The sequence below is a fragment of the Chlorocebus sabaeus genome, chromosome 19 (genome assembly GCF_047675955.1).
Source record: "Chlorocebus sabaeus isolate Y175 chromosome 19, mChlSab1.0.hap1, whole genome shotgun sequence".
Lineage (NCBI taxonomy): Eukaryota > Metazoa > Chordata > Mammalia > Primates > Cercopithecidae > Chlorocebus > Chlorocebus sabaeus.
In genome coordinates this window covers 2,040,313-2,055,812 of record NC_132922.1, presented here as the reverse complement: position 1 = coordinate 2,055,812, position 15,500 = coordinate 2,040,313, and the positions used below count along the sequence as shown (strand labels likewise).

Sequence of the window (15,500 nt, the reverse complement as noted above, 5' to 3'; positions counted from 1 at the left end):
CAGATGGAAACTTCTAGTGAGGAAGAGGAAGTATCATTTACCTGGATGAATGGGGCTGGGAGGTTTGGTTTTGTTGTTTGTGTCTGAGCACGGGGTCAACTTCTTATGTGAGCTGAACACACGCTCCACAGGCTCAGGACCATGCCCTCTCGTCACTCCTGATGGAGAGGCTTGTGTGGGCCAAGCATCAGATGCCTGCAGGTGCAGCGGGCAGCTCGGGACCACACCGTTCATGTCGGTTTGTTGAGCGTCCACAGCCCAGTGTGATGGCAAGCTCGCTCTGGGGCCAATTCTGAGCCCTCTGGGGACTGGGTTCAGGAAAAATGGCTACAGGCTGGAGGATGCAGACCTTGGCCTTGGGCTGTGGATGACTGGGTGCCCGCAGACCCAGCAGAGGGGAGCTCAGAGCCAACTTCCTTTCCAGGCCCCAGGGGTGCAGTGAGGGGGAGCGCCAGCTGCGACCCAGGCCACAAGTGTCCACAGGCAGAGAGGGCTGGCTGGGCCTGGCCGCAGGATGGCCACGCTGGCAGCTCCAGGAAGCCAGGAGGGGAGGCATCTGAGGCTCCCTGTCTCAAAGGTGTGAGTGTGAGGCTGCTCTGTCCCCGGGGCAGGTCCCTTCACCCCTGAGCCTCAGGTCCTGTTGAGTGCGGGTTCTAATTCCCATGGCCCCGTTGGGTAGACGAGGCTGTGACAAGGTGACGGCAAGGTCGTTCCCAGAGCAGTGACTGGCACCCAGGAGCTCAGGAACCGCAGCTGGTCAGGGTGCTGGAGATGACCCCTGGTCCTGACGGAACCTGGGATTTGGGGAGGCCCCGCAGCTGCGAGACCCTCATCATCACCGCCTCTGGCTGAGTAAGGAATTTAGCGCGAGGCAGATGAGGCCTAACCCAGGTGGGCAGGTGCCTGGAGGTGCCCGCGCGGGAGACAGCATCAGGGTGGGCTCCGAAATTTCAGTAGGGCCAGGGTCGGTTCAAGGGCAGATTCTCAGAGCTGCCTGGGGCCCAGGGAAAGGGTGAGTGTTGGGGGGAAGTTGAGCCCCAGGGCCTCTGCCTCCCATTGAAGAGAATCCTCCGGGGGCCAGATGGGGCAGGGGAACGTCGACATGGGGACCGTGTGAGGATGGAGGCAGAGATGAGGACGATGCGTCTCCCGGGCAAGGAGCACTGAGGATTGCTGGGAGTACCAGAAACCCCCAGGGGGCCTGGAGTGGACCCTCCCTCAGATCTTCCAGCAGGAACTGGCCCTGTCCACACCTTGAGTCTGGGCAAGAACTAACTGCTGTTTCAGATTCCCGTCCCTAAGTGTGTGGTCCTTTGATTGGGCAGCCACAGGAATGGCACAGACCTGTAGAGGCCCAGCGTGGATGGCCAGGAGAGGGTGGCTCTGTGGTGGGGGTGCGGCCAGGTCCCCTAGCCTGCAGCGGCCGTTCTGGGTGAGCTCTGTAGTCTGTGGCCTCAGAGGCACAGGAAGCTGGGAGGGGTTTGAATTGGATACAGGGAATAGGGAGCCACGGATGATTCTTGAGCTGGGGAGTGGCAAAGTGATATGGCCGCTTAGAGGAAAAAAGCCAGCAAGTAGGGGTGGGAAGGGCTCTGCCCGAGGCCAACAACCCCTCCAGGTCATGCACAGATGGCGCCCCACCCTCCCGAGACACAAGGAAGGGTGGGTGATTTGGGGGCGCTGTCTGGTGGCCTGGATGTCCCCCCCCAGCGCTGAGGATGAGCTCTTAGTTTCAGGCCCTCCAGGAGGCCGGCTGGCGGGAGCCGGGGAGCGAAGAGGAGCCTGTGTTCCCTGTGAGCTTGGGCAGCGTCTGCAGGAGGCTCACCGTCTCTCTCTCTTTGCTCCCCAGGTCTCCTGACAAACACAGCCCCTGAGGGGCCCCGGGAGTGGCCTTGGCTCCCCTGGAGAGCCCACGCCTCAGCCACGGTTCTCTGCCCGCCTCGGACTTCGCCCATTCTCTGCCGCCCGCCCACTCTGTTTCCCTGTGGTCCGTGAAGGACGGCCTCAGGCCTCGGCATCCTGAGCTTCGGTCTGTCCGGCCGACCTGAGGGGGCCGGACTGGACACACAGGCGGGGGGCGGCCCCGGGCATCAGCAATACGCAGTCTGTGGGAGCCCGGCAGACCCAGCCCCCGCCGACCTTGGCGTTGGCCCTGCTGTCCTCGGAGGATGAGGAGGAGGAGGCTCCGGCAGCCACCGCAGGCTGCAGCCCAGCCCGCCTGAGACACGACGCCCGCCCCAGGGGACTGTCAGGCGTAGAAGTGGCGTCCTCCTGTGCCCCAGACTGTCCGAATTGCTTTTATTTTCTTATACTTTCAGTATACTCCATAGACCAAAGAGCAAAATCTATCTGAACGTGGACGCACCCTCACTGTCAGGATCCCTGGGGTCGCTTGTGGGGACGGGAGGGCATGGTGGCAGAGACACGCTGGTGGCCCTGGCGGAGCGGAGAGGGCGGCCGTGGTGGAGGCCTCCACCCCAGGAGCACCCCGGCGCACCCTAGGAGGATGGGCTTTGGCTGCGCGGAGGCCGTGGCACACTTGCGGGAGGCAGCCGGGGCGCGGCCGGCGATGGCCCCCACGCAGACGCCGAGAGCCCCCGGGAACACAGGCCGCTTGATTCCTCTGTACTTAGATCGACTTTACCGTACTAAAATCACTTTCTGTTTTAACCAGTTAAACATGCCTCTTCTACAGCTCCATTTTTGATAGTTGGATAATCCAGTATATCTGCCAAGAGCATGTTGAGTCTCCCGTGACTGCTGCCTCATCGATACTCCATTTAGCTCCAGAAAGCAAAGAAAACTCAAGTAACACTTGTTTGAAAGAGATCATTAAATGTATTTTGCAAAGCCTAAAGTTATATATTTAACAGTTTTTATATGTTGTATATTTGTAGAAAATCCTATTTAACAATTAACGTGGCAGTCCCGGCCGTCCTGAGAGTCGGGCCGAGCCCCGTGTGTTTCTGAAGACTCTGGGGGTGGGACATGGTGGGGAGGTGGCGCCCCTCAGACCGTGGGGTGCCAGGCGTGGAAGGCGGGACTCTGGGAGAAGCGTGCGGAGGACTGTGGTGTCAGTGTCCCAGAGGCATCGGTCGTGCCCGGGGAGGCCAGGTTCCCTTTGCTGCGGGCCAGGTTTGGTGGCTCGATTCCCCCTTTGGTCTCTGTGTTGGTCAACACTGAGTGTACAATATTTTGAACATGCTTCTTCCAATGGGTTTTGTTTCCCGTTTCCTGCCCCTTTCGCCACTCACGGACCTTGAGGCCAGTTGGTGGCCCTTCTCCCCACGTCTGTGTCCCCGCGTTCTGAGAAGTGCTCCGTCTTTGTGTCAGTAGGTCCAGAAAGCCACGCTGGGCAGAGGCACAGGCGGGGACAGCAGGGCCGAGGAATAAGGGACAGTTCTGTTTTTTCTCTCCTGGCCGTCGTACGCCAGCCTGCTTCATTTTCCTGAGTTCCCGCTGAAGTATACTACCTACAAGTCCAATTAACATGAGTATTATGCTAGTTCTATCCTACTAAAAAAACATAAAAAGTAACTATATAGAAGCTGTTCCAGCAACCATAGACTAAAGATACGAAAGAAAATCCATTTATTTAAGACCTGTTCCAGTATCCATGAGGACTTAATTTACCTTTCAGTCACCACAAATTTATAGGCATTAGTATCCTGGACTAAAAGAAGGGGCTGAGGTTGGGTTTGTCATCACAGAGCAGGTGGGCCTGGAAAGGGCCTTTCCCGAGCTGCCCTGGCTCCGGCAGCCCGGGCCGCAGCCTCTGCCAGCCAGCGTCCTCACGGCCTCCCCCTCGCCTGGTTCTTTTGAAAGCAAGTGTAGACACCTTCAAGGGCAGAGATTGGGAGATTTAAGATGTTACAGCATATTTTTTTTTCTTGTTTTACAGTATTCAATTTTGTGTTGATTCAGCTAAATTATGAAAAATAAAGAAAAACTCCTTTGATAAGCATGGCTTTTGTTCCCTGGGCATGGTGTCCTGGGAGAGGGGCTGTGGCTGGTGTGGCTGGTGGGGATGACAGGCGGGGGCCAGCACAGGGACCCCCAGGGTCAGAGCAGACAGTGCCTGTGGCCCTCATGGCATAGCCGGCACCGCCTGTGAGCCCCTGGGTTCTTCTGCACCCGCAAGGATGGCCTCTGCAGCCCAGCCCCAGACAGGTGGGCAGTGCCTGGCCACAGCCCTCTGGGGTGCTATCATCCCTGCCTGAATATCGCTGCCCCACAGACACTGTGCCCTGAGTCCCTCCATGGGTCTGACGTGTGGCTACCTGAGTACGGCAGGCATCGGCTCTCCTTTATTCCTCCCCTGGCCAGTGCGGAAGCCCAGGCTGTCAGTAGGGAGGCTGGCCCCAGGTCCTCGTGAGCTGGCCCCACACAGGTGCCAGACACAGAACTCCCCAAGGAGACCCAGTCTGAAGCGCCCCCTTTGCAGAGACGTCCACTCAGATCCCCAAAGAGCAGTGCTGGAGCCCAGAGCCTCCTTGCTGTCCACACCCAAGGCCACCTGGGTGGGCCACTGGCTACTCCCCAGCTGCTATTCACAGGGCACCTCGGCCCGGACGGCTGGGCTGGGGGTCTGCACCACGGGCTGCCTGGCTGTCTGCGCTTCCTAGGAGACATCACTGGTTTTTGGAGCTATCAAGGTGGACAGACAAAGCCTCAACTTTTCCTGCAAGGGGCCAGGCTTGTTCTGGGAGGGAGGGCAGGAGGCCGAGCTACAGTGGCTGCAGGAGCCCCGGGCCAACCTCTTCCCCGTCGGCCACCCTGGTGCCTGGGCTGGAGAGTCTTCGGTTCCCTCCCACAGAGGTGAGGCACCACCTGGAGTGTGGCTCTGGGACTCTGCGGTCAGCACAGTCAGACAGGATGGGGCAGCCTGACCAGGACAGGTGCCACCAGCCCGTTCCTGTATCACAGTGAGGGCTGGGAGGAGAGGCGTCAGTGTGCTGGGAGGAAAGCAGCCCCCGCCATCAATCCCTGAGGAGCAGCCCCACACCCAGAGGCTGAGCACAGGGGCCTGAACCTGGGCCTGTCCTGCTGTGAGCCCCGCGCAGGCTCCTGGGGGTGCGTCCCCCAGGAAGCTCCCTGCTGCCTAGGTCAGGAGGCACCGGGACTCCCAGCACTGGCTGCACAAGCTGCCTCTGCTCCCTGTGCACTGAGGGAAGGTGGTCATGCCTCGCCTAACTCAGGCTGCTGGGAGCAGTGCCTGCCCCGTCCGAGGGGAGAACAGGCTCCGTCCCCAAGGTGAGGGGTCCGGGGAAAGCCCTTTGCAGGCATGGATGCCCACAGATGGGCTCTAGGGGTGGTCACAGCCTCCTCTGTGCCCGAGAGCTGCCCTCCCAGGGCCCCGGGCCAGTTGAGCCACCAGCAGAGTCTGCAAATGAGACACTCAGAGATAGTCGTCGGCCTCCAGGCACCCTCTGCCCAGGGCCCCTGCTGGCCACCCTGTGCAGCCCCAGCAGGACAACAAGAGCAGGCAGAGGCCACACCTCAAGGGCACGACCTTGGTTAGGGGCAGCCCTGGCCACTGTTGTCTAAGGGGCAGGGCTAGGGGTCTCCATCCTTTCTGTCCCGGGCAGTGGAGCAGTGTCACGAAGGCCTGGCTGGAAGCCACACTGCGCAGTGTTCCTCACGACAGCCTGAGGCTGGCCATGCTTCCTCTCCAAGCCTCAGTTTCCCCATTGATAGAATAAAGAGAACCTTGCCAAGCTCACAAGGTGTCAGGAGGTGGAAAGTGACCAGCACTCGAGGCAAAGGTGCTCATGGTCCTGACTGAAGCCTTGCACTTCCTCCCCAGGCCCCGTGTCACCCTTGAGGGGTGACCCTGGGCGCTGGTGCTCGCCCGCCACTCCCGCCTCCCAGCTCCGTGTTCAGTGCTGGCCTTCGGAGATGCTGTCTGGGCCAAGCTGTGTCTCTCCCTCTAGTGAGGTCTGTGACCGGGACCCATCGCTTCTCTGAGCCTCGGCTGCTTGATCACGAAGTGGGGACCCCATAAGCCTCTGCCCTCCTGAGCCTCTGGGGCCAGGGTAGGCGCCTCCTATGCAGGTCATCCCGCTGCCGTCCCTGTCTCAGACATGAGCTTCTCCTCCAGACTGGCCAGTTCAGACTGTGGATGGGGTCCACGTCCCAGGGGCATGGATCCACATGGGGACCCGTGTGGATAAGAACAAGGCAGGAGGCAGCAGGCTGGTGTGGGTGGCAATGGCCCAGCAGCAGCGGGAAGCAGGCAGAAGGGCCCTGTTGGAGTGCAAGTGTGTGCGTGTGAATGTGTGTGTGCCTGTGGTGTGTATTGTGCATGTGCAGTGTGTGCGCATATGGGTGTGTACATGTGTACGACTGTGCGTGTGTGTGGGTATATGTGTGTGCATCTGTGTGCATATGTGTGTGCATGTGTATACATGTGTGTGTGCACGTGTGTGTGTGCATATGTGTGCTTATTTTCACCAGCACCCTCATGTACTGAGCACTTTCTGAGTCAAGGGTCCAGGGAGGAGCCCTGCAGGATTCCTGAGTTCAGAGGTCCCTCAGGAATGGGGAGTGGTCCCCAAGGTCAAGCAGCCCCCAAGGTTGTGCCCAGAGTGTGTGTCAGAGGGCAGCTGAAACAGGCTATTCCGGGACTTTTGGAGCCCACCCAGTGCCCCCCGGTCCTGCACCACCCCCATCCCACCTCGGGTTCTACACTGCCCGAGTTCCCCCAGCCTGGGTCCTGCACTGCCCGAGTTCCCCCGACCCAGGGTCCTGCACTGCCCGAGTTTTCCCCCAGGGTCCTGTCCTGCTCATGTTCCCCCGACCCAGGGTCCTGCACAGCCTGCGTTCACCGCTGGGTCCTGCACTGCTCATGTCCCCCCATGTCCCCCCACACCAGAGGTTCTGAACTGCCCGCGTACCCCATCGGGGCCTCCTTCACTGCCTGAGTTCCCCCTAAGGGTCCTGCACTGCCTGCGTCCTCCCCTGCCTAGTGTTTTAGATGCCGCAGTGACCTGTAGCCTTGACATCCAGAGCATGACCGCTCTGCTGTTCTGATCCTGAGCTGACCGTCAGCTTGAGAAGTCAGCGCCCCCATAGAATTTAAGGAACCGAAATCTCAGAGACCCTAGTGGTCCCCTCAGCAGGCAGAGGTGGGGCCTGCTCTTGCTCCTGGGTAGGGGGTCCCCAAGCAGAAACTGGGCCGAGGCCCCCAGCAGCCCCCAGCCCCAGCCTAGACTCTCCCCTGGGAGCCTGAGAGAGCCTCATGGGCCACTGCCCTGCTGCCTTAGATGGCCCAGGTGGGCCTGTCCCCAGAGAAGCCACACTGGGCCGGAGGAGGGTCCAGGGGAGGTGGGCCATGTGTCCACCTTGTCGGGATGAGGAATGGGGCTGGGTGGGCACCAGGCTGATCAGTGGGGAGCCAGGATCTTGGGACAGCAGGGACAGCAAGGACAGCAGTCTTCCCTACACCCCGGGTGCCAGTGCCCTCATTCGAGCATCTGTCCCAGCCGCCGTCTCCACCAGCATCTGTCCCAAGCGCCCAGGGCTGCCTCCCCGTCTCCCAGCTCCTAGGAGGCTGCCTGCCCCGGGGAGACGGGAGACATGGATGGGGGGGCGTGGCCAGGCCTGGCACCTCCCACACACCCTGTGTCCGGCCCTCTGCAGGTGCTGCCTCTATTGGCATCTCCAGGTTCTCGCCGAGCTCTGGGTGAGGTGGGCACTCAGAGCCCTGGGGCTGCTTCCGGAAGTCTAGGTCCTTTGGTGTCTTAGCCACCCCAGGCCTCAGGTGCAGCCTATGACCACGCGGCACTTCATCCCCGCTCCAGCAGGTCCCCAGTTCGAGGGGGTCTCCCCTTCCACAGCACTGCTCTGCTCAGCCCTCACACTGGGGAACCTCTCAGTTCCCGGGGACAGTCCTCTGCTCCTTCCGCACACTGGCCTGTCTTGCGCTGTGGCCCCGTGTGCCTTCTCTATGGGGCCGTTGGCTTCCTTAGAGGACGTCCTGCATCTTAAATATCTTATTTCTTCCCTCTGCACCCAGACTCATAGAATTACTCTGAAATAATAGCCACATTTACTTTCTCCTTTTACAAATGTCACCTCATTTGTTCCTCCCGCCAATGCTGCAGGGAGGGGATTAGTCTCTTTCTTGGGTGGGCGGTGAGGTGGCCAGGCCAGCACCAGATGGGTCAGCTTGGGATACAGACCCTCTTCCTCCGTGGACACTCGCTCGGAGGGCTTCCTTCTGGGGTAAAGGAAGCGGGAACCTGGCTCCTGCAGGCCAGCGCCACCCAGTCCCGTCTCGAAGTGGGAAGACGAAGGCTGAGGAAGGAGCATCTGATCCCACCCATGGAAGGGTGCTGAGGAAAAGGCCATTCTGACACCTGTGAAATCGGCAAGGAGGACCTCATCAGCACCGCTGCCACGGGGCCAGGACTGAGGACGTGGCGTGAGATGGGCTCAGCTCCAATCCACCAGCCACAGTGGGAGCTCTGCTTCACAGAGTGGGGCTGCGTGGATGGGAAATGACTAAGCAGAGACACAGGGACCCAGAGACACAGGGATCTGGAGACGCAGGGATCCGGAGATGCAGGGGCCCAGAGACGCAGGGATCTGGGGGACCCGGAGACGCAGGGGCCCGGAGACGCAGGGACCCGGAGACACAGAAGCCCGGAGACACAGGGGCCCGGAGACGCAGGGATCTGGAGACGCAGGGACCCAGAGACCAAGGGGCCCGGAGACACAGGGACCCGGAGATGCAGGGACCCGGAGACGCAGGGATCTGGAGACGCAGGGGCCCGGAGATGCAGGGGCCTGGAGACGCAGGGATCTGGAGACGCAGGGATCTGGAGACGCAGGGACCCGGAGACCAAGGGGCCTGGAGATGCAGGGATCTGGAGACACAGTGACCAGCCTGGAGGCCTAGTGAGCTGGCGAGATTCTCGAGGAAAGCAGGCAGAGGACAGACACGGAAGGTGGGAGAGGAGGAACCTGCCCTGCAGCTACAAGGGTAGGCTCCTCCCTACACTGACCCAGCAGAAGTTTTGCTAACGCTGGACTCGGCAAGGACGAGCAGAAGCCCCAGGTCGAGGCCTTGTGGAGATGAAGGCTCAGAGGGACCCAGGCAAAGCTTGGCCAGAAGGAAAATCTTGGTCCTGAGCCTCCCGACCAAACCACTGCACTGCAGGCGGTGACCTCTCCCAGGATAGCAGCAATGGGCTCAGCCCCGCAGCAACAGAAGAGGAGAAAGAAACTCCCAGGGAGGAGGCACACCTCTCGCTTTGTGAGGAAACTGGAAAGCTTTGGTACAGGCTTGGCTGGGTGTGGTCATAGCAGGGCTTGGAGGATTCTTTGGAGAGAGGCAAGAAGGAGAAGGAAGGAGGAGGGATAGAGGGTGGGAAGGAGGAGGAGGCAGAAGAAGGGGGAGGAGGAGGGATAGAGGGTGGGAAGGAGGAGGAGGCGGAAGAAGGGGGAGGAGGAGGGGAGAAGATGGGGAGGAGGAGAGGAGGATGAAGGAGAAGGGAAGGAGGGGGAAGAGGAGGGGAGGACAAGGGAGGAAGGGAGAGAAGAAGGAGGAGGGTAGGAGGGAGGAGGAGAAGGAGGGGAGGAGAGGGAAGAGGATGTGAGGAGAGGGAGGAGGAGGGGGAGAGGAGAGGAGGAGGGAAGAGGGAAGCAGGGAGAGGAGGAGGAGGGATTTTGGGGAGGAGAGGAGGAGAGGGAGGAGGGGGGAGACAAGAGGGAAGCAGGGGGAGGAAGAAGTGAGGATGGAGAAGAGGAGGAGAGGGAGGAGGAGGAGGAGGAGAGGAGGACTGCTGAAAGCTGCTTCCAATACCACAAACCTGCTTCATCTGCCCATAAATGTCTGAGTACCCCTTTCTGGGAGACAGAAAGTGCCATCCTAGGGGTTTGCCAGGGGCCAACCTTGGGGCTGGCCCAGCAGTCACCGGAGCCTGTTGTAGACACACAGACCCCAGCCTTTGGCTCCAGAGCCGGCCTTACATCACGACCGTGCCTCGTTCCGTCACTCCCCGTGTCCGTGGACGTCAGACTCTAGAAGAGAGAACAGTTGTGAGTCGGCTTTGTGGCTGTCGGTGGGCACTGGCCAGGGTTGGTGGAGGACAGGATGGGCAGGTTCCCTGGGACCGGGGTCTCTAGGGGAGTGGATGGCCCCGGGTCAGCCAGTCGCCCGGGTCTGTGTGCAGGGTATGCGGTGGCTGTAAAAGGGGGTCTGTTGACTTCAGGACCCTGACCCCGACCCCAGCCCCGCTGGCCAAGTCTTGGCCTCTGTTGCTGTGTCCTCTGCGGGCCTTTCTTCCTTTGAAGCGCTGAGGCACTGGTCACAAGCTTCCTCACACCACTCGACACGTTGTCCACCTTACTGGACATAAATTATGATGCTGGAGTGGCAGCTCACCCTGCACACAGCAGCACCTAGGGCGGTACCCAGACCTCCTGTTCCAACTGGCAGCTCTGGCCATGGCTGCCTGTCATCCCCAGTAGATATCTCCCCTTTCACTTTTACTTGTTGTTGGAACAAAATTATGCCATCATCAAGGGACGCACAATGGAAGAAAATACCCACAGCTTCCACACCCTGGCATGGCACACACGTGTATGTTTGTGTGCTTGTAACTGGAACTAGCCTTTCCGCCTGCTCTTTCTCCTGGCCACGCCCCCTCTTGCTGCCTGTCAGTCACCTGTGCAGCCTGGAGGTCTGAGTCATGTTCCATCCATGGATGGAGCCATTCATCATGTCCCCGTATTGGGAGGACGGTGGTTTGCAGTCATCAAGACCCCGCGCGCTCATCCCAGCCCTGTTGACCTGGCCCTTGGCCTTGAGACTTGATCAGTGCAGGGTTAGCAGCAGTGATTTCAAGGGCCTCCGAGCAGAAGTTTTTACAGCCATCAGTTCCTACTGCTGTCTTGTATTTTTTCTTTGCCCATTGCCACCAAACAGGCACATCCTACGTGGGGGCTGCTTGGCCAAAGCCAGAGCATGGGTGGCAGGGCCCGGCTGGCCACTTGCCACAGACGGAAATGAGGGCAGGAGCAGATCTTTTTTGCTGAAACCTCTAGGATTCGGGGGTCACCACCTGCCACAGCATTACTTATCCTAATCCAGTTGTGGCAGACCGTAGCCTGGAATTGCCTGCTAAGGACATGTTGGAGGTAGAATTTTGAGCTCTTGTTTGCTTTCCTGTCTGTTGAGCTTTTTGGAAATCCTGTCTACACCTGCATTCTCACTCTTTGTGGATTTCTGTGTGGCCACCAGCATCTCTGTCCACAGGCCACTGCAGCAGCATCACCAGGGCCCAGGGTCCAGCTCCCAGGAGAATCTCAGGTGTGGGTTCCCTTGGCTGCTCCAGGGCCCAGGCCCTGTGGACACTGCCTCCCTTCCCTCCAGGACACAGGCGGGACACACCATGGGTGGGTTGAGACCCACATATGAAAGGAGCAACTCGGAGTGTGTGGGCATCTCTCAGAGATGCCTGAAGACGGCCCAAGGTGATCTGGCAGAAATGAGAGGACCATTCATGTCACCTCCTGGGCTCTGTTCAATCATTTCCTGGCTCTACAAAGCCAAGGCTAACCTGCCTGAAATGAGAGAAATTCAAAGAGAAGTCCTGTCTCCTACCTCTGGAGAGACAGGCCCCAACCAGATCAAAGGCCAGGTGGCAAATGAGAAGAGTGCCCAGCTCTGCGAGGGTCACAGTGAACACAGACCCTGGAGGGCCCCAGGCCAAGGGCCCACCTTCTGAGGAAGGTGTGTGGTATAGATGGGTCTGTGTGAGTCATCCTGTGTCCTGTCCATTCCAAGCCTAGAAATCTGATGTACAGCAGGAGGAACAACCAAGTTAATAACATTATTCTGCATACTGAAAATGTGCTGAGACAGTCGATTTTAGGTCCTCCTGCCACACACACACACACACACACACACACAGACACAGACACAGACACACACACACAGAGGTGCGCAGGAAGTGTGACTGTGGAGGTGATGAGTATGTTAATTTCTATGTAGTAAGCATTTCTCTGTGTTTCTGTATATCAAAACAAACATCATATTGTACAACTTAGATATACACAATAAAAATAAATTTTAAAAAAATTGCAAAGGAGGCTTTAAGAACGAGAACAAGGGGGAGCTCCCAGAGAGCAAGAGAGCCGGGAACTGCAACCCCAGCAGAGCAGGAGGAGGACTCAGGCCCAACACCGGACCCAGTGAATATCAGCTTCCTGTACAGCCATCTTCCCTCGAACGTCTCGGATTAATTCCCTCCTATTTCATCTCTCTCTTCAAACGCTCCCTGGACGTTACAACCCTCCCTATCACATGGTCTAAATTCAACCCGATTTCTTGGTGTAAATTCCATTTGTGGCTTTTCAGGGAATGGCTCTTGCTCCAGCCTCTTGAATGTTGATGCCATGAGGATTCTCTTCTCCTTCCTCGTCTCTCTCTATCCAGCTTCAGAGAGGCCTTATGTCCTCAAGTCCTTCTTCTTCACCAGGAGATAAAGTCCTTTCGAGAAGGCACCACAGCGCCTTTGTCTTGCCAGAGCCTGGCGTTGATTTGTTAAGGGGACGCTCCAGTGTTTATTGGAATAAACTTTCAACAGGCGAGGACTTAGGCGTTGTGGCTTTGTGCACGATGGGCGGGGTGCTGGGTTTTCAGGAAGATTCCATTTGAAGAGCCATAGGACAACTGGGTTCTGTGTCCCAAAATCTCAGAGCTGAGGCTCCCTGGAGGGGTGGCAGCAGCCCACTGACAGGGCTCTGGGTGAAGGAGGGTCAGCTGTGTGTGCAGCACGATGAGCTCCTCTGTGATCAGATGGTCTCCTGCCTGCCCAGTGTGTGGGATCCGGGAGGTTCCATGGGTGCATGTACCGTGGGGCAGACTGGCATGAGTGATGGAGCCGAATGGCATGGCGGCACCACCCTGGACCCTTGCAGACAATGAGCCAGGCGTATGAGGAGACAAGGTGGGACCACAGACCAGAAGGTGAGGGCCTAATTGGAGGAGTGTTTGGAGATGTGAGTGTCTGGTGCCAGGTGTTCCGCGGCAGATTGTCCTTGTGACAGCCGCTTTGGCTCACACCTCCCTGTGTCGTCCCACACCGCCTGTGAGCTTGCATGGCTTCCTCGGTCCAATCAAACAATAGCAAATGTGATACAGGCAGACATTTTTACAGTCCTGGCTCATTAGCGTGTCCTCCCGCTGGATGGCCCTCGGGCCCTGCCACCCAGTGAACCAGCCGAGGTGAGGCTGCATGAGGAAGGAACCCAGGAAGGGGCCAGCCACCCCCGCCCTCCCAGCGGGGCTGTCAAAAACCAGCCGGTTCCCGGCCCACCCACCAGTAGACGGCCATCAGGGAGCTCCCCAGGATCAACCAAAGAAACTCCCAGTCAAGCTCAGCCCAGATTGCAGACTCAGGGAACAAACACTGAGCACAGGATGTTTCCAGATGACTGATGGGCACTGAGAGCCAGACAGCAGCAGAGCAGTTGGAAAGTTCCGGGTAGAAAAAAATCAACCTCTTCCGAGTTAAAACTTCACATCTGCAAAGATATACTTTTAACAGGAGGGTAAAATAAAGATACTGGCAGAAAAATGAAAATGGAGAGAAAAAGATTCCCAAAAGGGTCTTACTCAAGGAAGTACTGAAAAACAAGACAGAAAAAACAATATATCCTAGTGGACTCTTGGAGGTTCAGGAAGGAATGAGCAGGGGAAGCTGTGGACGATGGGGCAGGAGATTCCACTCACAGGCAACGACAGTGACATCCCAACACGATTATCCAAAGCCGCCATTTGGAAGCACTGGAACTTGAACAAGGGCAGGAAGAAACTGCGAAGTGATTTCGGAAGGGATGCAGCTGCACTGGGGAAAGACTGCCGGCTTCTGGCTACAGGCAGCTCCTAAAACCCCACCTGTAGTGATAAGAAAACCACCGGCTCTGCAGCTTCAGGGGGCAGACGACACAGAGCAGCTGGAAGTGCATGGAGAAGGTCCGTAAGCAAGAAAGCACAGATGGGCTGAGACCTCAAGTCAGAGTCAAACTTTGCCCAGATCCCTGGCTGACTCCCCAAGTGAACGAGCTTGGAGGACCTGGAGGAATGAGGCGGAAATTAGACAGAAAAGGCTTCTGATGATATTCAGAAGAATTCTGTGCCCTTGGCAGAGTTCACTCCCCAGCCTACATGGTCCCTGTGACTGAGAGGAAGTTGTTCTGCCTTAAAGAAGGAAGAAACTGGGGATGCCAGAGCAACTAAGAATTAAGGGGTAGTTTCAGCAGCAAGACACCTAGAGAGGGGGTGAGCCCCCAAATCTGTACACTGCCCGGATACATAGCTGATCACTAAACCATGATCACTAAACCACACAGCTGTAGGATTAATAGGTAGGACCAAGATGAAAAATAAACACAGTCACACCCTCCCTCTCTCTCACAAAACAGCAACAAGGAAGCCAAAGCGAGGCCACCTGCTGCCTTTTTTTTTTTTTTTTTTTTTTTGAGGCGGAGTTTCGCTCTGTCGCCCAGGCTGGAGTGCAGTGGCCGGATCTCAGCTCACTGCAAGCTCCACCTCCCGGGTTCACGCCATTCTCCTGCCTCAGCCTCCCGAGTAGCTGGGACTACAGGCGCTCGCCACCGCGCCCGGCTAGTTTTTTGTATTTTTTTTAGTAGAGACGGGGTTTCACCGGGTTAGCCAGGATGGTCTCGATCTCCTGACCTTGTGATCCACCCGTCTTGGCCTCCCAAAGTGCTGGGATTACAGGCTTGAGCCACCGCACCTGCTGCATTTTTTAGGGAAGACAGCTTTGAAAGCAGGAGGATTCGCTGCCTATGGTAACAAAGAAACAACGCTTAGAAGAATAAAAGACATTTCAGAGCATCTACGAAATATTACTTCCATTGGCAAGCCTCCCTCCAACGTGTACTAGACATGCAGAGAAATAGTCAAATGTGATCTGTACTCAGAAGAAAAAAATCAGGCATGGAAACCAACTGTGAGACAGCTTTTATGCTGGATTTTGCAAAGATGTCAAAGGAGCTAATATAAATATGTATAAATCATTAAAGAAACGTGTGGTATTAATGAGTTAATAGGTAGAACATTTCAACAGAGAAATGAAAACTAGTTTTTAAAAATTGAAGTTCTAGAGGTGAAAAATACAGTATCAGAATATAAACTGAAAAATGTACCAGATGGATTCATCTAGCAGATCAGAGACAGCAGAAGAAAGAATCAGTGAACCTGAAGATAGATCCATAGAAATTGTCCAATCTGAAGAACAGATGGAAACTGATTGAGAAAAAATGTAAAAGCTTCGGCGACCTTTGGAACAACATCAGGGAGTCCAATATGGGTGAAATCAAAGCCCCAGAAAGAGAAAAGAGAAAATAAAATAGACAATTTTTTAAAAATGAGGAAATAAGGCCAACATTTCCCAAACCGGCGAGAATATTTACAGAACTCTTCAGATCGACAAACCAAAATACGATAACCATAAGAAACCACA

General features: G+C 57.0%; 1 protein-coding gene across 2 annotated transcripts in view; it reads left to right on the top strand.

Moving 5' to 3' along the window:
* Positions 1 to 3,964, top strand: part of TAFA5 (TAFA chemokine like family member 5) — a 262,342-nt gene extending 258,378 nt beyond the window's left edge. For both annotated transcript variants that reach the window (XM_007976131.3, XM_007976132.3), the window contains exon 4: positions 1,850 to 3,964. In XM_007976131.3, the coding sequence (XP_007974322.1) occupies positions 1,850 to 1,858 (9 nt within the window). In that variant the 3' untranslated portion in view covers positions 1,859 to 3,964. The remainder of the gene's footprint in view (positions 1 to 1,849) is intronic.
* The last annotated feature ends 11,536 nt before the right edge of the window (positions 3,965 to 15,500 follow it).